Below are 17,030 nucleotides of genomic sequence, written 5' to 3' on the forward strand. Positions count from 1 at the left end.
TCGAGTTAGACGATCGCGATGACGCTGGTTGGGATGGTGTCACCGCCGACATGCGGTCTTAGGATGTGTGCCTCAGCTGAGCACATAGACATGAATCATAAGGCCACCCACTGCGAACGTCTACCGGGATGGAGCACACGAATCATTGGAAAGATGATATAATTATATAATTTACGTCGAGTCCTCGAGACACTAGCTACGGGTACCTGCGGAGTGTGACCGCTCCGGGTTGGGTGGGACCATTTCAATAGGCGTCCTCCGCTCGGCTTCAAGCTCAGCCTTGCAAAACGGACCCCAAAGTCTTGGTACATGCTAGACAGTCATCTGAAGCAAGTTATTGCATCGTCCCGTAGGCTGTGCCACCCTCCTACCGCGCTTCGCCGTACCACTGCATGACCTGCTTCTGCGATGGCGTGATGCACCATTTACCAGATGCCCGGCAGGATTGCGTACCTCTTGCGCTTGTACTTGTCGCCAAACTCCTTGCGATATCTCCTCTCCTTCTTCCATGCCCAGACGCCCATCTGACCAACTGCCACGATAATGAAAAGGACGGTGCTCAGGCTCCAGTTGACCAAAGCGACGCCGATCCAAGCAATGGCCTCAAACATGTAATTTGGACACGTCACCATATTGAAGCCTAGCCCTTGGGGAATGCCGCGCTCAGTGGTACCCGGCCGACGCAGGTTCTTCAGAGTCATGTGCGTGCTGTAGTTGCAGACTTCGCCAATGACGAATAGGGCAACTCCGAGGTATGTCAGGAGGGGATTCGAAGGTTTCGCAGCCGGACTGTTGGGGCCGTAACTCCAGTATGCGAGGTTAAAGCCAGACAAAAGCCAGTAGTAGCCGCTGTTCTTGTAGATGTTCATGATGGGCATAGTGGCCGATGAGAAGCGGTGGACGAAGAGCGTCTCAAACTCGCGCTTCGCAAAATGTGCCACACACATGAGGAACGTGAGTTTCTGCAGCTGAGAGGGAGGCTCCGAGGTGCCATAGATGAGGCTGCGGCCAAAGTAGACGAGCGGGTGGATCAGGAGGGGTCCGAGGTATTCGACGATGAAGACGGTTCGCCATGAAATCTGGGGTCCTACAAGACTGTCAGTCGTGCCTATAGCAGTGAATGATGGTATATACCCAAGTCCTTGACATCGATGGCGCTCTTGTTCCTCAGGCCTGTGTCGTAGACTGTCACATCCTTGGTGTTGTTGACAGCCGAGCTATCGCTGCCCTTTGTAATCCTCAGGCGGTGGATGGAGAATTTCGAAGCTTTGGCAACTTCCTCAAAGATGTGCGAGGCAGGAGCGTCGGAGCTGACGGTGATTGTCTCGGGGAGGTTCTTGATCGGGCGGCCTGAGGGGTAATTAGCATGAATTGACGTTGAACAGGGTGTACCATGGCAGTTTGCTACCAATTGAACGTACCTCTAGGGCGCACGAGCAGAGTCAGAGTTGATGCCGACATTGTTCCTGTGTTGCGATGTTTGTGCTGTGCGTGCAACTTTTGGAATGAGGCATGGACGGCAGCCTCGGCGCGGGCGGCCCTGGAAGCTAGACCCAAAGCGGCATGCCTATGTACGATGTTACATCTTGACACTACATTGCTTAAATGCCATCTCAACACCCATGGAACATGTTACTGACAGCAAGTAGTTTTTAGGTTGTGACAAATTTTGATTACTATAATCGTCTGTTTGTGCTAGACCAACGGGGAAGGTCTAACGAAGAGGACACAGCACGAGCTTCATAAGATCAATTGCCCAATTCTACCTCCCGGTCATGGTACACTACCTGGCTACTGCGTATGGCCCGATTCATCCTTTATCCAAGCTGAACCACAACCTGCCACGCAACCTCGGGCCCCATACAAGCAACCATCTCGCCAATGATACCTTGTATGGATTTTGGGTTGCGAAGATCGCTGCCTTCCCAAGAAACAAGATCCTACGAGATCGTCAGCGTTGGGCCTCACTTTTGCAACTGCAGACGTACCTGAGCTTCTGCCATTCTGCTCCCCACTCGAATCGGCATCGTGGCGAGATCGAGATTTTCTTCAATTTCCTCGGCTGTCATCAGTCCTGGGACCTTGAGTTCGAATAGTGACATTCCTTTCGCGACTGCATTGCCAGCCTCGGCTGCTGTTGGAAGTGGATAGTCAGAGTAATCATCCTTTTCCTCCACATGGTCCTCCGCCCCCTCGTCCTTGCTCGACGCTTTCTCAAGCTTCCTCCTCCGCTCCCTAGCCATGGATACGTAAGGTTTCTTATCCAGCAAGCCACGCAGCTCATCGTCCAACGAATGCCATTCGTACGTCTCTGGATCTAGGACATGCTGAGTCTTGTAGTCACCCTTGTACTTCATCTTCGTGCATGAGTGAATGTAGTAGCCCATGTAGTAATACTGGTAGCCACCCTCGAGTGTAAGGGCAGCCTCGCGAAGTGCACTCAGCTTTCCAAATTGCCACTGCTCAAAGTCTGAATGATACAGCATATATACACCGCTGACACAGTGAGGGAGGAGATCAAGAACTCCCATCGCAACCAATTGTCCATCCAGTCGGTAGCATTGGTGGTAGGAGCCGAGAAGTTGCTCTTTGCCATCGACGGTGCGAGAAGTCTTCTTCAACGGGGAGTCGCATAGGAAGCGTTTGAAGCCCGATTGCGATATCTCATGGGGCTTCTCTTTGTGCACATTTTGCTGGTAGTTCTTGAAGAGCTCGTACTTTTCCGGTGAAAATGCCGCTGGTTCGAGTGTCACCTCGAAGCGATGTGCGGGTTCAGGCGGTTGCTTGACATTCTGTAGTTCGGCCTTGTGTATTTCTCGTGCAAGGTCAAAAGTATTCTTGAGTCGAGCTTTCTCCCTTGCGATAATCAGCCCGGACCGGTGCTTACAACGCGATCGACATACTCTTTGGAAATCGGGTAGAGCCTAGAGGCCTCTTTCATATACTGCTCACCTAGCACATGATCGTTCCAGTGATTGACCGCTTTCCTCTGATCCTTTGAGGGCTTGAAAGAAGCTACGGGGAGACTAGTGGCGGGTAAGATTGGGAAGCATCACGCGGAGATGGTGCTTACCGGATCGTGTAGTGCGGACAGCAGTGTCGCAGTACATCTGGCTTGTAGAAGATGGTGCCGGATCTAGAAGGCAGTGTGAGCTGCAATCGCATCTGCCGTGCATGGGTGGGGCCTGTACCTTCTCCAGCCGCGGTCAACGAGGATCTGGTAGACGTCAACGGTCAAGGATTTGGAGGAGAAGTAGTAGCTCGCTCCTGATTAAGTAAGGTCAGCCGGTCAATCGGTCATCTCGGGCCAGACCCTCGTACCCGGCTTCTCCCGCTGGGTAGTGTAGAGTTGCAGACGATAATGACAGGGTATTGCATTCAGAGGGGTTGGACAGCATCTACGTCTCGCATGAGGTTTGCATCAATGCAGACCTCGCTTGACGTGGAGCTGCACCGTGGAGGGGAGGGCGGTGGCAGGCACGTGAGGTAACCTTAACGGAACATCAAACGCCTCATGGCTTGACGGCTGACGGCTGTGACAGCGGGAGTGGGCGCGGCGATCAGGGTGGTGGTCAATGGGGTAGAGTAAGAGAATATGCACCTACTGGAATTGGCAGTTCGGCGGCCGTTTTGGCCATGTTTACAGTAACCGCACGACTCGCTGCTGTAGCCTAGAAAACGAGCATCAACATGGCTGACGGCCTAGTATCCAGCCAGACAGGCACGAGCCCAATGCCAGGGAATTGGTTGGAGCAGAACATACCGAAAGGCGTCACACTGGACTGCATGAGGGCAGCATAAGCGTGGGAGCTGGTGGGGGTGGTCCGAGGCGGAATCGAGCGAGCCTTGTCGACGGCGAAGGGATGAATAATAGCCCCCGTTCACAGGCCGCCGCTCTTTCAAGCACCGTGAGTGAAGAAAGAAGAAAGTCGGTCGGAGGCGGTCGATGCGGGCGCTTGGTTTAGGCGCTTGGTTTAGGCGGTCTGGAGAAGCACGTACAAACACAGTACAGAGGCGGCGGTATCACAGTACAGTCACTGTCAGCGCGGATCAGCGTCTTCACACACGGGGGCAATTGCACGTTTTCTAGTGGGCAATTCGTCCTTTTATGCCAGTGCCTGTACGTCATCCAGCGGCCACACAGGCACAGCCAACAGCAGAGATAGCCTGGGGCCTCGCGCATGCCCCGCTGGCCTGAAGCAACAGTGGCGACCGTGGGCGCTGAAGGATGCTCACGTCGCAGACAGCTGCGGCCGTGAGTTTTAATTGCAGCAGCAGTTTTGTGCACCCGCTGGCAGGGCCCCCGGACAAAGCTCCTCTTGCAGGCCGGCCTTGGCACCAGGCCTGACGCTCCGCGAGCCCTTAGTTTCCCACGTAAAAAGTCCCTGACCCGAACCAACCTACTAAAACATCCATCCACCATGCCGGACTTCTTTGCTGCTCGCAGGCTCCTCCAACATCCTCAGCCCCGTCACCCACGGGACTGAGCCTCGCTCAGCCCTTTAGCACTGAAGCCCCTACCACCCTTTTTATACACACACACTTGCTCCCCATAACCCTTCCTCTGTAACCCCCCCCCCCCCATCGTCAAGCACCACGCTCGCTGTTTGCTCGGCTTCATTCCACCGCCTGCCAAACTTCTCGTCGTCGGTCCCAGAGCTCCCCTAGTGCTGTCTTGTTCTGCCGTCGCGTCGAGCGAGCCACTTTCACGCGCCACTTCTTTGTCTCTCTTGCCTTCGCTCTTCCCTGCACCCCAACCACGGCCATGGCCGCTACCCAGCAGTTGTCGATGCAGTCTCGCACTGGTCGTGTGAATCAGCGTAAGTTTGCTCACGAGACCCCCCGCATCCAGCGCTCCTTCCCTTTTTTCCATTTCCATCGTCGCCCCTTCCTTTGACGCTCTGCTGATTGGCGGCAGGGTATGGCTCCCAAGGAGAGCGCCTAGTCGCCGGCGTTGTCCCGCTTTCCGCCGACAAGTACTACGTACTTCTCATCCAGTCCACCAAGCGGAGTGGCTGGGTCCTTCCCAAGGGCGGGTGGGAGACGGACGAGGCGACCGCCCAGGAAGCCGCCAAACGCGAGGCCTGGGAAGAGGCTGGCATAATATGCAAGATCAACTACGACCTCGGCCTCATCCCCGAGAAGCGGCGGCCCGACCAGCTCACCTCGCAGGCCCCAAAGGCTTCGTACCATTTCTTCGAAGCGACCGTCGAAAAGCAGGAGGCGCAATGGCCTGAACAGCACAAGCGGAATCGGAATTGGTTCAGTTACACGCAGGCGCGACAGGCTCTAGCGGAACGGCCGGAACTGCTCGATGCCCTCGACCGGTGTACCATGCACCGCTCATAGAAGACGCGCCGTGGTGTTTCTGCACATGCGCAACAAGTCGCACGCACTGCACCTGAACATGGTTCTTTCTCTTACTCCTTCATCTAATACTGCATCAATAACGGGATTTTCAAAAAGCTCTTGCGGGGAACAACTTATAGACATGTGGCATATTATCTTGTCTACTTATACACTTGGCGTTGTGGTCGCTTTCTTCAGCAGGTAGAAAGGATGCGTGTGTGCTCTCTCCTGCGCATTCAGAGCAACTGGCTTCAGTTCAGGCTCGCAACAATGCAATTTGGCACCGCCAAGCCATCTTCTCCTCTCCATTGGTGCGGTTCTCACAAAAGCAATATAGCCTTTTCGGCCCTCGTGCATCCGGTCTGGACTTGTGGACAGGACATGGTCGTAGGGATGCTAGTCTGCTATCCATCTAGTACCATGTCCTGCACTTATATCCGTTAGTCGATATTACCGCGCGCGCAGTTGTTGAAACCAGTAAATATTGTAACAACTGAGAATCCATCGCTTATCTGGTCTGGCGGAGCTCGACCAAACATTTTAATCATACTTTCTCTTCAATATTGGAATGAAGATCTGGAACCAATGCCGGTGGTGTTCAAACCAAGGTTCATATGCATTCGAAGCTAGTCCAGGAATACACGTTCCTATTCCATCCCATAGCCAGACCACAGCAGAACTAGTTCACATGCATACTCTGTCTGGCAATGGCACCGTCTCGACCATGGCTCCAAAACCAACCCTCCAAACCAAGGGACGCGGAATACATGTAACAATATCTCACACCCGACAACGCCCACGTGACAAGTTCTATCTACATCCCACACTCCCTCTCTAGCCTCTCCACCGCCAGATCAAACTCACCCTCACCGGCAACATTTTCTCAACAAAGGACACTAGACTAGCATACCCTGCCTGCCCAATCGGCACCAGCACCTGGGATTCAAGCTTTGGGTGGTAGAACACCTAGTTAGGGTAATCTGAGGAGTTGTGAGGATGTTTGTCAGTGGGGAAGGGAGAAGGATAAGGGGGTTAGGCGTAGTGGGTTACGAAGACCGTCCATCATTGTCACTTTCTTGTACACAAGTGATGTAACTGTAAGCATCGAACTGACAGGGAGCTAAATCGACCTGACATGTAGAGATGCCTCTTTAGACCATAGTGAGCTGAGTAGCGGCTGCTAGCACCTGTCTAACCGAAGACTGGGGTAATCGCTGGTGTAGACTTGGCGGATGCTGGTGGGTGCTTGTGCTCACAAGATGTGTGACCGGATGGTGTAGATATAGATGTGTTGGCTTATCGTATCTTCGGTAGGGGGTGTACAGTCATGAGGTTGGTGTGCTATTAGGCGATCGATGGCAGATGGGATTGCTAGGTTAATATCTGCGAGATCAGCGCTAGGCCGTCTCGAGTCAGTCAACTCCTCCACAATCACAGATAGAGACACACATACACACTCCTTGTCTCTTCTAGTTCAATGATCATTCTAGGTGTGCAAGTTCGGTAGACCATGGGGGTCCGCCCCGCTTTTATCGAACATGACGTAACCCGTGCAGGTTGAAGCAACAATCTCCTCACTCCAACCCCATGCCATCTCATAGAGGTACAAACGCAGTCACATGAAAAGCCAAAAGATACACACCCCGGGGATAATGACGTCCTCTCACTCCATTAACCCGCTCACGGTCCTTCCCCCAGAGCTCGTCCTTCGCGTCCTCGAATACACGCCCATCTCAGATCTGGCCTCCCTTCTTGCTACATCGCGTGCCTGGTACCACTTCATTGACAACGAGCATACAGACACCATCTACTCCTCTCCATCCAAGACATCACAGCCACGCCAAATCTCCCAACTACCTACCAAAGCCCGCGCCAATGCGTTGTGCGCCCGTGCTGCAAGCTTCTCCAAGCTATTCGACGGAGTCTCTTCGTGGAAACAACTATGTGAGCGACAACAGATGATCAAGAAAGCGTGGGCGAGGCCCCGGCCGCTTACCCGCCAGTCCGTCCTACAGGTCAAGAACTCTGCTGTATGGCGGTTCAAAACGGACTTTAAGCGCCGTTTGATCATCTCGACTTCACATGACGGTGGCTTGCATGTGTCTGATATGGATACGGGTCATCTTCTCTGGGAACTCCCGTCGTCGCTTCTCACATCCGAAGACGACAGTGTCGAGCCGCATGCGCATCTTGAATATGACGATGGAACAGCTGCGTTCAACAAAGGCGATGTGATTGAACTATGGCGTGCAGATGTGGGAAACACGGCGAGAGGAGAATTCCGCCGTGTCACTACTCTCGACCCTGGTTGTCAGATACGCGGGTTCCAGCTCTCCTACAACACACTTTGTGCCGTCTCAGCAGACGGCTTGGGGTTCGTGTATGACCTATCGCAAGCGCCACCAAGTGTCACGCGGCTGGAGATTGAAAAAGGCGCAATAGGCCATCTAGACCAGAACGAAGACATGGTCGTCTTCTCAATGGGCTGGCAGGGCTATCATGCATACGACAAGAAGACTGGGGTTTGCTTGGGTAGACTGGAACCCTGGCGTTGTACGGAAAAGTATCACGCCGTTGAATCTCCTACGCTTCACGATACGTTTGGCAGGCTGGAAGTGTTTGCCATTTATCAGTGCATGACACGGCCTCTGTATCCCCCCATGGCACCGCGTGAGCATCGGTTGTCGCCGGTGAGAGTAAACACTGGTCCGGCTTATGAAACAGACACTTACGATGACCTCTGGGGTGCCGGCATGCTGGATCGCGGCAGTGACATGTTCGTCGGCTACTCGGGCAGCGGCTGCATTTTCATCTGCCAGAACATTCGCACGGCGCTCGAGAGCGGTGCTGAGAATCTGGCTAGCCATGGTCAACTCCTCGAATCTAAAAGACGCGGTTCCTCTCTCAGTCTGGGAGGCTGGCTGGCGGTCAAGAACCATCGTGTCATGTTCGAGGCTGGGGAAACTATGTTCATCATCGCGCTGGACGGGGACAATCGTGTCATCGTTACGGATGGAGATCAGAGCAAGCCGACTTCGTTTGCGACGCGTACGTCGTGTGCAGGAGAGCCGCAGCCAGTGAGTTATATGGAGTTGTGCGATGATGCCTTCATGGCGACTTATACCGTACGTTTATCCCCCCTCTTTTTCCCGAGCGAGGAGCAACGCCGAGCTGACAAGGAGAACAGACACTGGGTCTCCGAAAAGGCGATCGTGATGGTGCGCGTGGGTTTCCTACCAAAGTCATCAGGATGATTAGTATTGTGCCTCCGTATGTGGTGGATGATAGTGCCACGTCGAATTCCGCTTTGATCCCTCCTTCGCATTCGCTGCCACATGTTGGTGATACGGAGGATATACTTACGACGGCGATGTTGGCTTTTGAGGATGTGGATAGGGAGGAGGATAGGGATGAGGGGCATATGAGATGTGTGGATTCTGGGGGTAGGAATGGTGGGGGAGAGTGAAGATGTAGTTACGGTTGAGTAATAGTCTTGGTTCAAGCTGTCAACGGCTTCTGAGCTATCGGCAGCTTTTCTGGCAACAGTAGCTTGTGCTGGATACGTTTTCGGATGAACGCCGTATGAAAACAGGACACATACGTGGATGAAGATGGAGGACCCAAAACAAGTCAGGAAAGGAGACGAAGAGATAGAGAAAAGCGGTGAGAATGATCAAGACATAACTACAATGAACGCTCATTCTTACTTCATACCCCTGCAAACCGCTCCGCCCCATCGACAACGTCGACGTTTAAGCCTTACAGCCTAGTCTCCAGCGCTGCCGGGGCCGTTAATCGCGCCTGCCTCTTACTTTATCTTCCTTCTCGACATGCTGGTCGATGATAATTTCTTCGATGATTGTTTACTTGGGAGGTCTCGCGTTGTACCGGACCTGATTATCATGGCACCTAAGTATCGTCAGTACTCGTCTTACACTTCCGGAAGATGGCCGTGTCTGCAGAAATCCGGTGCTTCGTGCTCGCTTGTCGAGGTGCAGCCCAATGACGGATAGGCAGGAAACTTGAACAGCGCACTTGTTAGTGTCATTTCCGAGTAACTGGATGTCTGGCTGAAAGTGACGGGTTTGATAGGGTTGAATTGGTTGTGGCTTATACCTACCCACGCCACCTAAGGCCACCCGCATGAGCTTGGCGGTTGCCTCGTTGCCTGCTCGCAATCGTCCTTCCTTTCAGATGAGGCTGAAAACACCAACCTACATGGTCTAGGGGATTCCCGTTCTAACAGTGAATCTTTCAACCAGAAGTCACAGTTTACATAGCTGTATACCAAGATATCGAACGTGACCATGCAAACCATGTTATACTTGGTCTTGACATCTCTTCTGTCTATACAATTCTTCTCACACGCATCGGCACTTTCTATTCACTCGCACGTCGGAAGAGTACAAAGTAGTGCAGCACTAGTCCCATCTAGTGCTACCCACCAGTACTGGTCCAAACAAGACATCTTGACCCTCGTCGGCGTACTTCTCACGGCTTTTACGGCTTTAATCGCATTGACCACTATCCTGGTTTCATCGTGCAAGCTACGCGAGTGGCTGCGCAGACCCTTCCAATGGCGGAGGAGGCGCATGCAGCCTAGTACGTCATTCCTTGCAGCACTAAGCTAGATCAAGCTGACAGGTGAATCAGACGCTGAGAACACGAACGTCCAGCTGGGCACACTTCAACCTCTGATTGTTGGTAATTGGGAGATGAGAGATCCGAGAGTCGTGAGACAGCAGCTACAAGAACAATATGATGAGTTGTTGAGAACAAGACGGGGGAGGTATTGAGGTCGAGATGGTGAGACACCAGTGACAAGGAAGACAGTGAGAGAAGATGGATGCGTTGGTGATAAGTTGTGTCTACAACTCAGCAAAAGAAGACGTGCATAGCATTGTTGTCTCAGCATTTTCACTGGACTCTCTGTGCAGCATTCATCGATTTACTCTTTAAGAGAATTCACCGCTTCATTTCCACGACAGCCCTCCTCCATTGCTGCTGCATCGAACGCTGACTTGCATGGTCTACGAATGCAAGGACGAAACCCACCAGAAGGTTCCAGCGACTTACGCACCTAACATGCAACAACACGTCCGTACCTGCCACGCCCATCGAACCTCACTTCCAAATCTCGTGAATGCATCGGCCCCTCCGCCTCATATCAGGTGAGAAAAAGGTCGCCGTGTCACTGCATCGTAGCATGCCTTCCTCTTCTTTCTCCAAAATCACAAAGCGCAGGCGGCACTGGAGTCTAGCCCCGCGCAACCGTCATCGTCACTTCCCAAACATGCCACCAACGCAGGCGGGGGCGAGCAGGTATGGCAAGCAGCAAGTGTCTCTTTCTTCTCCCGATAAGGGCCGTGTGCGATGACGACGGAGCCTGGGAGGTATTTAATAGCTCCTCAGAACCCAGGACTGTCTCTCTTCTTCATCACCATTACCATCAACATCAACATCAACATTGGTGCTTCTTTCACAAACCATATTCCTCAACGACAACATGCAGTTCTCCACTGTCCTCTTCACTGCCGTGTTGGCCTTTACATCCCATACCGCCGCATCTGCTCTCCCATCCCATACCAACGCATCTGCCATCACCTCCGAGGGTGCTTTCCGGGCCGCTGAATCAGACATTCAGGTCATCGACGTCCTCGCACCGCTTTCTCCAGTCTCCATACAATCCGCCGATGCGACCAAGAACGCTACAGCCACAGGTGGCAGTCAACTCCGCAACTGGCTAGTCACCGAGGTCATAACCGAAGAACCTTCGGACGATCCTGGACGCGCCCCCTGGTCTGTTATCAAGGCAGAAATAAAGGATCCCAACAGTTATGACCTCGGTATTGGGGGCAATGGACGCAGTGTCACCTCGAAGGCTAGAAAGCATTCAGTCGTACGCTCCCACACCTCCCTTCACCGCCCTCTATCCCACTAACAAACCTCTAGAAGTGTGAAGCCAAGATCGACACGGTCGAAGATACATTTTTCTATAACCGCGCCTGGGCCTGCGAGCCCGTCAAAGACGGATACTGGACTATGGCAATCACCCTGGCTGGATTTATCCCCTACTCACCACCCGCACTCTCGTATGACGACATCTACCTGAACTTCACGCATGTAGTGAGTAAATTCAACGAGGGCGTGAAGCCGCAGAAGTACGAGGCCGGGGGTAGGTTTGATCTGAAGACGAACGGTTGCAATCATGGACATGACCGTACTTGTGGATGGCGGCTGAATCTGAAGACGGTCGAGATTATTCCTCACAAGGTTTCCATCTGATGATGCGAGTACATCCCTAATACCTTTCCCTAGATAGTAGAAATCGCAATCGTATTCTTTGATCTTGGTCCATCCGGTTGACAAATGCTTGACATGAAATGTTTGACATGCTGATGTACAAAGGTCACTGCAGGCTCAAGTAGTCACTGTCGTCGCCAGACACGCCAATTAGGTGCTTACCCACTTGCATCACTTCCGTCATTTTCCGGGCTCCTCCGTCAACAGCCTGCGCCATCCACGCAATCAGCTGCAAATCACTGGGATAGCAAAGTAGCGCAACAAATTATGCCTGGCAATTGTCTCGCAATCCACTCTTATCCAGGGGTGTAGTGCCGATGGAACTGAGTTAGTGGTGCCCCATGGTAGTTATCCCCGCGTTCGCGCCCGGGGCTTGGCATCGTCACAAGCTTGGAGCTCCTTGTCGCCGAACCTGGGCCTCTAGCTCACCATTCACAGCAGCCCGACTAGCCTGCATCAGTCGGTACCGACAAAGATGATCCTCGGTACAGACGTCAAGATGTGTAACCAGTGTATGATAAATACTATCTACCTGCCGCCCGATTCCCAACTCCGCACGCCATATATTCGATTGCATCACTCTCTCCCTTGTCTTGAACCCATATCACACAACTACAAATACAAACTTCACAATGGCAGCCAACCCTGACAGTATTCTGCGCGAGGTCAACATCCTCGGCGAACTCAACGACCAGAACCGTCACATCCTCAGCAAGGACGCCTGTGTCTTCCTTGCCCTCCTCCACCGCACATTCAACGAGCGCCGGAAAGCGCTTCTACAGCGACGGGTAATCCGCCAGGCTGAGCTCGACAAGGGAAACCTTCTCGACTTCCTCCCAGAGACCAAGCACATTCGTGAGAATGATACGTGGAAGGGCGCACCACCAGCGCCAGGTCTCGTCGACAGGCGTGTCGAGATTACAGGCCCGACTGATCGCAAGATGGTTGTCAATGCCCTGAACTCGAACGTCTGGACATACATGGCCGATTTCGAAGGTAAATGATATTCATTATGTGAGAATATAGAGTGCTGATTTTGTCTAGATTCGTCTGCGCCGACATGGGACAATATGATCAATGGCCAAGTGAACCTGTACGATGCCATCCGTAGGCAAGTCGACTTCAAGCAAGGCGAGAAGGAGTACAAGCTACGCACCGACCGAACACTTCCCACCCTCATTGCCCGCGCCCGAGGATGGCACCTCGAGGAGAAGCACTTCACCGTCGACGGCGAGCCCATGTCTGGCAGTCTCTTCGACTTTGGACTGTACTTCTTCCACAACGCACATGAGCTTGTCAAGCGTGGAACCGGGCCATACTTCTACCTGCCCAAGATGGAGTCGCATCTCGAGGCGAGGATGTGGAACGATGCGTTCAACTTGGCTCAGGATTACATTGGCATGAGGCGTGGAACTATCCGTGCTACTGTCTTGATTGAGACCATCACAGCCGCATTTGAGATGGATGAGGTATGTAACAACCTTGTAACATGACAACATACACACTAACATGTCTACAGATCATCTACGAGCTCCGCGACCACTCTGCTGGTCTGAACTGCGGTCGCTGGGACTACATCTTCAGCACCATCAAGCGTTTCCGCCAGAACCCGAACTTCGTCCTGCCCGACCGCGACTCCGTCACCATGACCTCGCCCTTCATGGACGCCTACGTCAAGCTCCTCATCAAGACATGCCACAAGCGCGGCGTCCACGCCATGGGCGGCATGGCAGCACAAATCCCCATCAAGAACGACGCCCAAGCAAACGATGCTGCCATGGCAAAAGTCCGCTCTGACAAGCTCCGCGAGGCCCGCGCCGGCCACGACGGCACATGGGTCGCCCACCCAGCCCTCGCAGCCATCGCAAGCGAAATCTTCAACGAGCACATGCCTACGCCCAACCAAATGCACGTCCGCCGCGAAGACGTGCACATTACCGCCAACGACCTGCTCAACATGAACGTCCCCGGTCAAATCACCGAAGCAGGTATCCGCAAGAACCTCGACATCGGCCTCGCCTACATGGAAGCCTGGGTCCGTGGCGTCGGCTGCGTCCCCATCAACTACCTCATGGAAGACGCGGCCACGGCCGAAGTGTCAAGGAGCCAGCTTTGGCAGTGGGCTAGACATAACGTCAAGACTGCTGAGGGAAAGAGGGTTACCAAGGATTATGCGCTCAAGCTGCTTCATGAACAGGCCAAGGCGTTGAGTGAGAAGGCGCCCAAGGGGAATAAGTTTCATCTCGCGGCCAAGTACTTTGAAGGACAGGTTACGGGTGAGGATTATGCAGAGTTTTTGACTTCGTAAGTTTTCGCATCCATGATGTTGAGGAGAGTGTTGTGCTAACATGTGGGAATAGTCTGCTATACAATGAAATCACAAATGTAGGTCCAGCCAAGGGGGCGTCGAAGTTGTAATTCCTTTCCTTCACCATCATCATCATCATCGTCTTTCTGCTTGTGGCCGTCGTCGGTGATGGTTGGAAACATATTTTGTATACCAATCACAGTTCATTCATCATCACAGCTTGTAAGCTCAATTCATCGCCTACAAACAAACTAAAATACACACTCTCGCATCATTCTCCTCCTCACAACCTCGAACAAAAAAAGCATGTGATCGTAAGCTAACCGTTCTTCTCTTTCTCTCCCCTTGTAGGTCATTCCACCCATTCCGGCTGCGAAACTTTAAAAATCTATTGGGCCGAGGTAGCGCGTGCGTGCGAGCGATGTACAGGATCCGATACTGTGGTACCGTTGTCGTCATTGTCATGAGATGAGATGAGATGGGTGGTTCGGGTGTTTGGTTTGTGAGGCAGGAGAAAGAGGGGTTGGCATGTGAAAGTCGGAGGGAGGGTCACGGTATGTAAGCTTTGAGCTTTGAGTTTTTGGTACATGAGGGGTGGGGTTAGGGTCGAGAGGGGTTTCTGTCTTGGTAGTGTAGGGTATAAGAATGGATAGACTTGTTTTGACTTGATGATACTACATGTATGTGAGTAACAATGACGGTCACGTGCAGTGTTAATGGACAAGGGAAGCCTAGCCTTGGAAAATTCAACAAGCAACGACACCATACAAAGTACACAAAGACAAACACAGGCACATCACATAACATTGAAACCCATGATTCATAGTCTCGTGGTATCTAGAGAAGTGGCGTTATCATGCCGAGTGCATTCAGTGTCGCGCGATTCTGCAGACCAGATACATGACTAAACACCCATTTTGACCTGACCAATGCACCGAAGAAGCCCCAAATATCACCCTTTACTTCCTGAGGAGGCGCTGGTAGAAAGCAAGCTCCTCGCCCTCGAGCACGTAACCGTCGCAGCGACCGCTCTGGCCGGGACGGGAGGACACGGCGGCGTACAGACGACCGGCCTCGAACTGCTTCTCGACAGCATTCTCAATCTTGCCGCCAGTCTTCAAGCGCTCAGACTGCTTCTTGGTGACTGAGTTTGACTTCTTCTTGTCCTCCTCCTTCTCGCCGGCCTTGGCTTGCCTCCTGCGGCCGAGCGAAGAGCCGTAGTGGGCCTCGTACCATTGTCGGAAAGGAGCGGCATCGATCTGGACGATAGCGGAGCGGGTCAGGGTGTTGGTACGGACGAGCTCGTTGTTGGAAGGGTGGTAGACGACACCGATGACACGGGTCTTCTTAGCGATGCCCTCTGATCCCCAGGAAAAGTTGCCGGCTTCGAGACGAAGAGCACGGAACTTGCGGTTGCCGCCACGGGTGCGGACAAGATGGACACGCTTAGTGCCAATACGGGTATTGGCAGGCTGGCGGCCCTTCTCGAAAGCCCTGAAGCCATGTTAGACATGACTAGAGAAGCGATCGGGTTATGCATACCTCTTCTTGCGGTAGTATGCGCGCTTCGCACCGGACGCGGAACGCTTGTGACGAGAGTCTCGTGAGATACTGCAAAGTGTTAGTGGATGTAGAATGGTTGTGGGAGAAGGCTAGATAGATACCCCATGATTGCGGTTGTTCAGAAGACTGCTGTCCACAATCAAATTAGCCTTTGCTCTCCATTATCATTTCTGAAGCCGCAGCATCGCTCGAATCGCCCCCATATTCTTCGCCCTGCATAGCCCGCTATAGATGTAAATGTATCGAGCACTCGCGTGCGACCATACATGCAATCGGCGTAAACATGGCGGGGAACAATTCGGGGGCGATTTCGGTGTCGCAATGCTCAACGGCTTCGGTCATTCGAGTAAAAGGCGTTCTGTAAAGCGTACCTGTGTCGGGTCTTCTGGTGCAATCTGTGTTGTCGTGGGGTTAGTTGGCGCTTGTCAGGAAGATGAAATTCAAGACTGATTTTCGACTGTTGATGGAAAGGTGCGCTAGCTGCTAAGCGAGCGGACCGCCCTAGTTATTCCAGCCACACTAGCAGCATTAGCCACACCAGCCACAGTGGTCACAATCTCCCTTTCCAATTCCTGTTCTTTGGTCGCAGTTTGTTCGTGGATCAGTCGCAACATTTCTCAGGCTGGTACGCTCGATTTGAGGATAATATTTCCTTGCGACAACACCATCGCACCAGCTGCAACTGTGATCTGAGCTGTGTGATGGGCCAAGGTCCTGATCAGCTCCACTCACATATGACTGAGCATCATACTTGAGTATCTCCCTAGCAGATAGGACAGTGACTCGATTTTCCTTGGTAGGTTTGGCTGTACATTGCTGCAAGTTGCAGCTTCCGTCGCCCGCATCCACTACGCTAATGTCACTTCCCCGTCGCAAGAGGTCACACTGAACCGGCAGATATCAGAGGCGACACCAATATCACTACTGCATTAAGACGCCACTAGCCATATCCAGTTCGGGTTATAGCAGAACTACGTGACTTCACCTCATTGCTGCTGCTTGTTCAAGAGAGTATGAGTACGTTGATCTCATGGTCCTTTCGTAGGGCGGACCAAGACACGGCCTTGTGTGATGGCTCACAAAGACTCAGGCCGCTCGCATCAACACAACTAGATGCGCGAGAACGATTTCATCTAGCTACGAAAACGATAGACGATTGCATCTCGGATTGCCGTCGTTCCGGCACGAGATCCTCGGAACTCTCCGAGCCGCAGCAATGGACAAGTCTGGCAAACACCCTTTACATATCCATCACCACATGTGTTTGATGAATTAATGGATAAATTCTCTCGGCTGAATGCTATAAACGCTAAGAGCACTTCAGAACATGTCCTACCTACATACGAGCGCTGTCAGAGGCGCATCGCCATGCAACTCTACCCAAGTATCTTCTTCATGGCGCTCCATCTCAATGACTCAACATTTTATGATTGGAGTGACATTCGCACAAAAAGCACTGGGGCTAATAGTGGGCTTGCGCCACGTATGCGCACTCAACACCGACTCA

The 17,030-nt window shown here is 52.7% G+C and overlaps 6 protein-coding genes across 6 annotated transcripts; 3 read left to right on the forward strand and 3 right to left on the reverse strand.

Moving 5' to 3' along the window:
* Positions 1-425: 425 nt before the first annotated feature.
* PtrM4_100730 (Steroid-dh multi-domain protein) lies at positions 426-1,461 on the reverse strand (the record flags this gene model as incomplete). Its single annotated transcript, XM_001936499.2, has 3 exons — positions 426-1,087; positions 1,135-1,350; positions 1,422-1,461. The coding sequence occupies 3 exons, from the start codon at positions 1,459-1,461 to the stop codon at positions 426-428; spliced, it is 918 nt and encodes a 305-aa protein (XP_001936534.1).
* Positions 1,462-1,817: 356 nt separating this feature from the next.
* Positions 1,818-3,788, reverse strand: PtrM4_100740 (putative arginyl-tRNA:protein arginylyltransferase; the record flags this gene model as incomplete). The annotated part of the gene is made up of 7 exons (XM_066107412.1): positions 1,818-1,940; positions 1,989-2,856; positions 2,904-3,026; positions 3,074-3,136; positions 3,192-3,267; positions 3,606-3,671; positions 3,764-3,788. 7 exons carry the CDS (start codon positions 3,786-3,788, stop codon positions 1,818-1,820), a joined length of 1,344 nt encoding a protein of 447 aa, XP_065961861.1.
* A 977-nt stretch (positions 3,789-4,765) lies between these two features.
* On the forward strand, positions 4,766-5,349 carry PtrM4_100750 (MutT, NTP pyrophosphohydrolase including oxidative damage repair enzyme; the record flags this gene model as incomplete). The annotated part of the gene is made up of 2 exons (XM_001936497.1): positions 4,766-4,820; positions 4,919-5,349. The coding sequence occupies 2 exons, from the start codon at positions 4,766-4,768 to the stop codon at positions 5,347-5,349; spliced, it is 486 nt and encodes a 161-aa protein (XP_001936532.1).
* A 1,652-nt stretch (positions 5,350-7,001) lies between these two features.
* On the forward strand, positions 7,002-11,634 carry PtrM4_100760 (F-box multi-domain protein; the record flags this gene model as incomplete). Its single annotated transcript, XM_001936495.2, has 6 exons — positions 7,002-8,474; positions 8,537-8,619; positions 9,785-9,951; positions 10,003-10,082; positions 10,994-11,248; positions 11,302-11,634. 6 exons carry the CDS (start codon positions 7,002-7,004, stop codon positions 11,632-11,634), a joined length of 2,391 nt encoding a protein of 796 aa, XP_001936530.2.
* Positions 11,635-12,284: 650 nt separating this feature from the next.
* Positions 12,285-14,070, forward strand: PtrM4_100770 (AceB, Malate synthase; the record flags this gene model as incomplete). Its single annotated transcript, XM_001936494.2, has 4 exons — positions 12,285-12,648; positions 12,697-13,121; positions 13,172-13,956; positions 14,013-14,070. The coding sequence occupies 4 exons, from the start codon at positions 12,285-12,287 to the stop codon at positions 14,068-14,070; spliced, it is 1,632 nt and encodes a 543-aa protein (XP_001936529.2).
* Positions 14,071-14,919: 849 nt separating this feature from the next.
* PtrM4_100780 (RPS8A, Ribosomal protein S8E) lies at positions 14,920-15,865 on the reverse strand (the record flags this gene model as incomplete). Its single annotated transcript, XM_066107413.1, has 3 exons — positions 14,920-15,454; positions 15,503-15,571; positions 15,807-15,865. The coding sequence occupies 3 exons, from the start codon at positions 15,863-15,865 to the stop codon at positions 14,920-14,922; spliced, it is 663 nt and encodes a 220-aa protein (XP_065961862.1).
* Between the last annotated feature and the right edge of the window lie 1,165 nt (positions 15,866-17,030).

Source organism: Pyrenophora tritici-repentis, chromosome 5, assembly GCF_003171515.1.
Source record: "Pyrenophora tritici-repentis strain M4 chromosome 5, whole genome shotgun sequence".
Lineage (NCBI taxonomy): Eukaryota > Fungi > Ascomycota > Dothideomycetes > Pleosporales > Pleosporaceae > Pyrenophora > Pyrenophora tritici-repentis.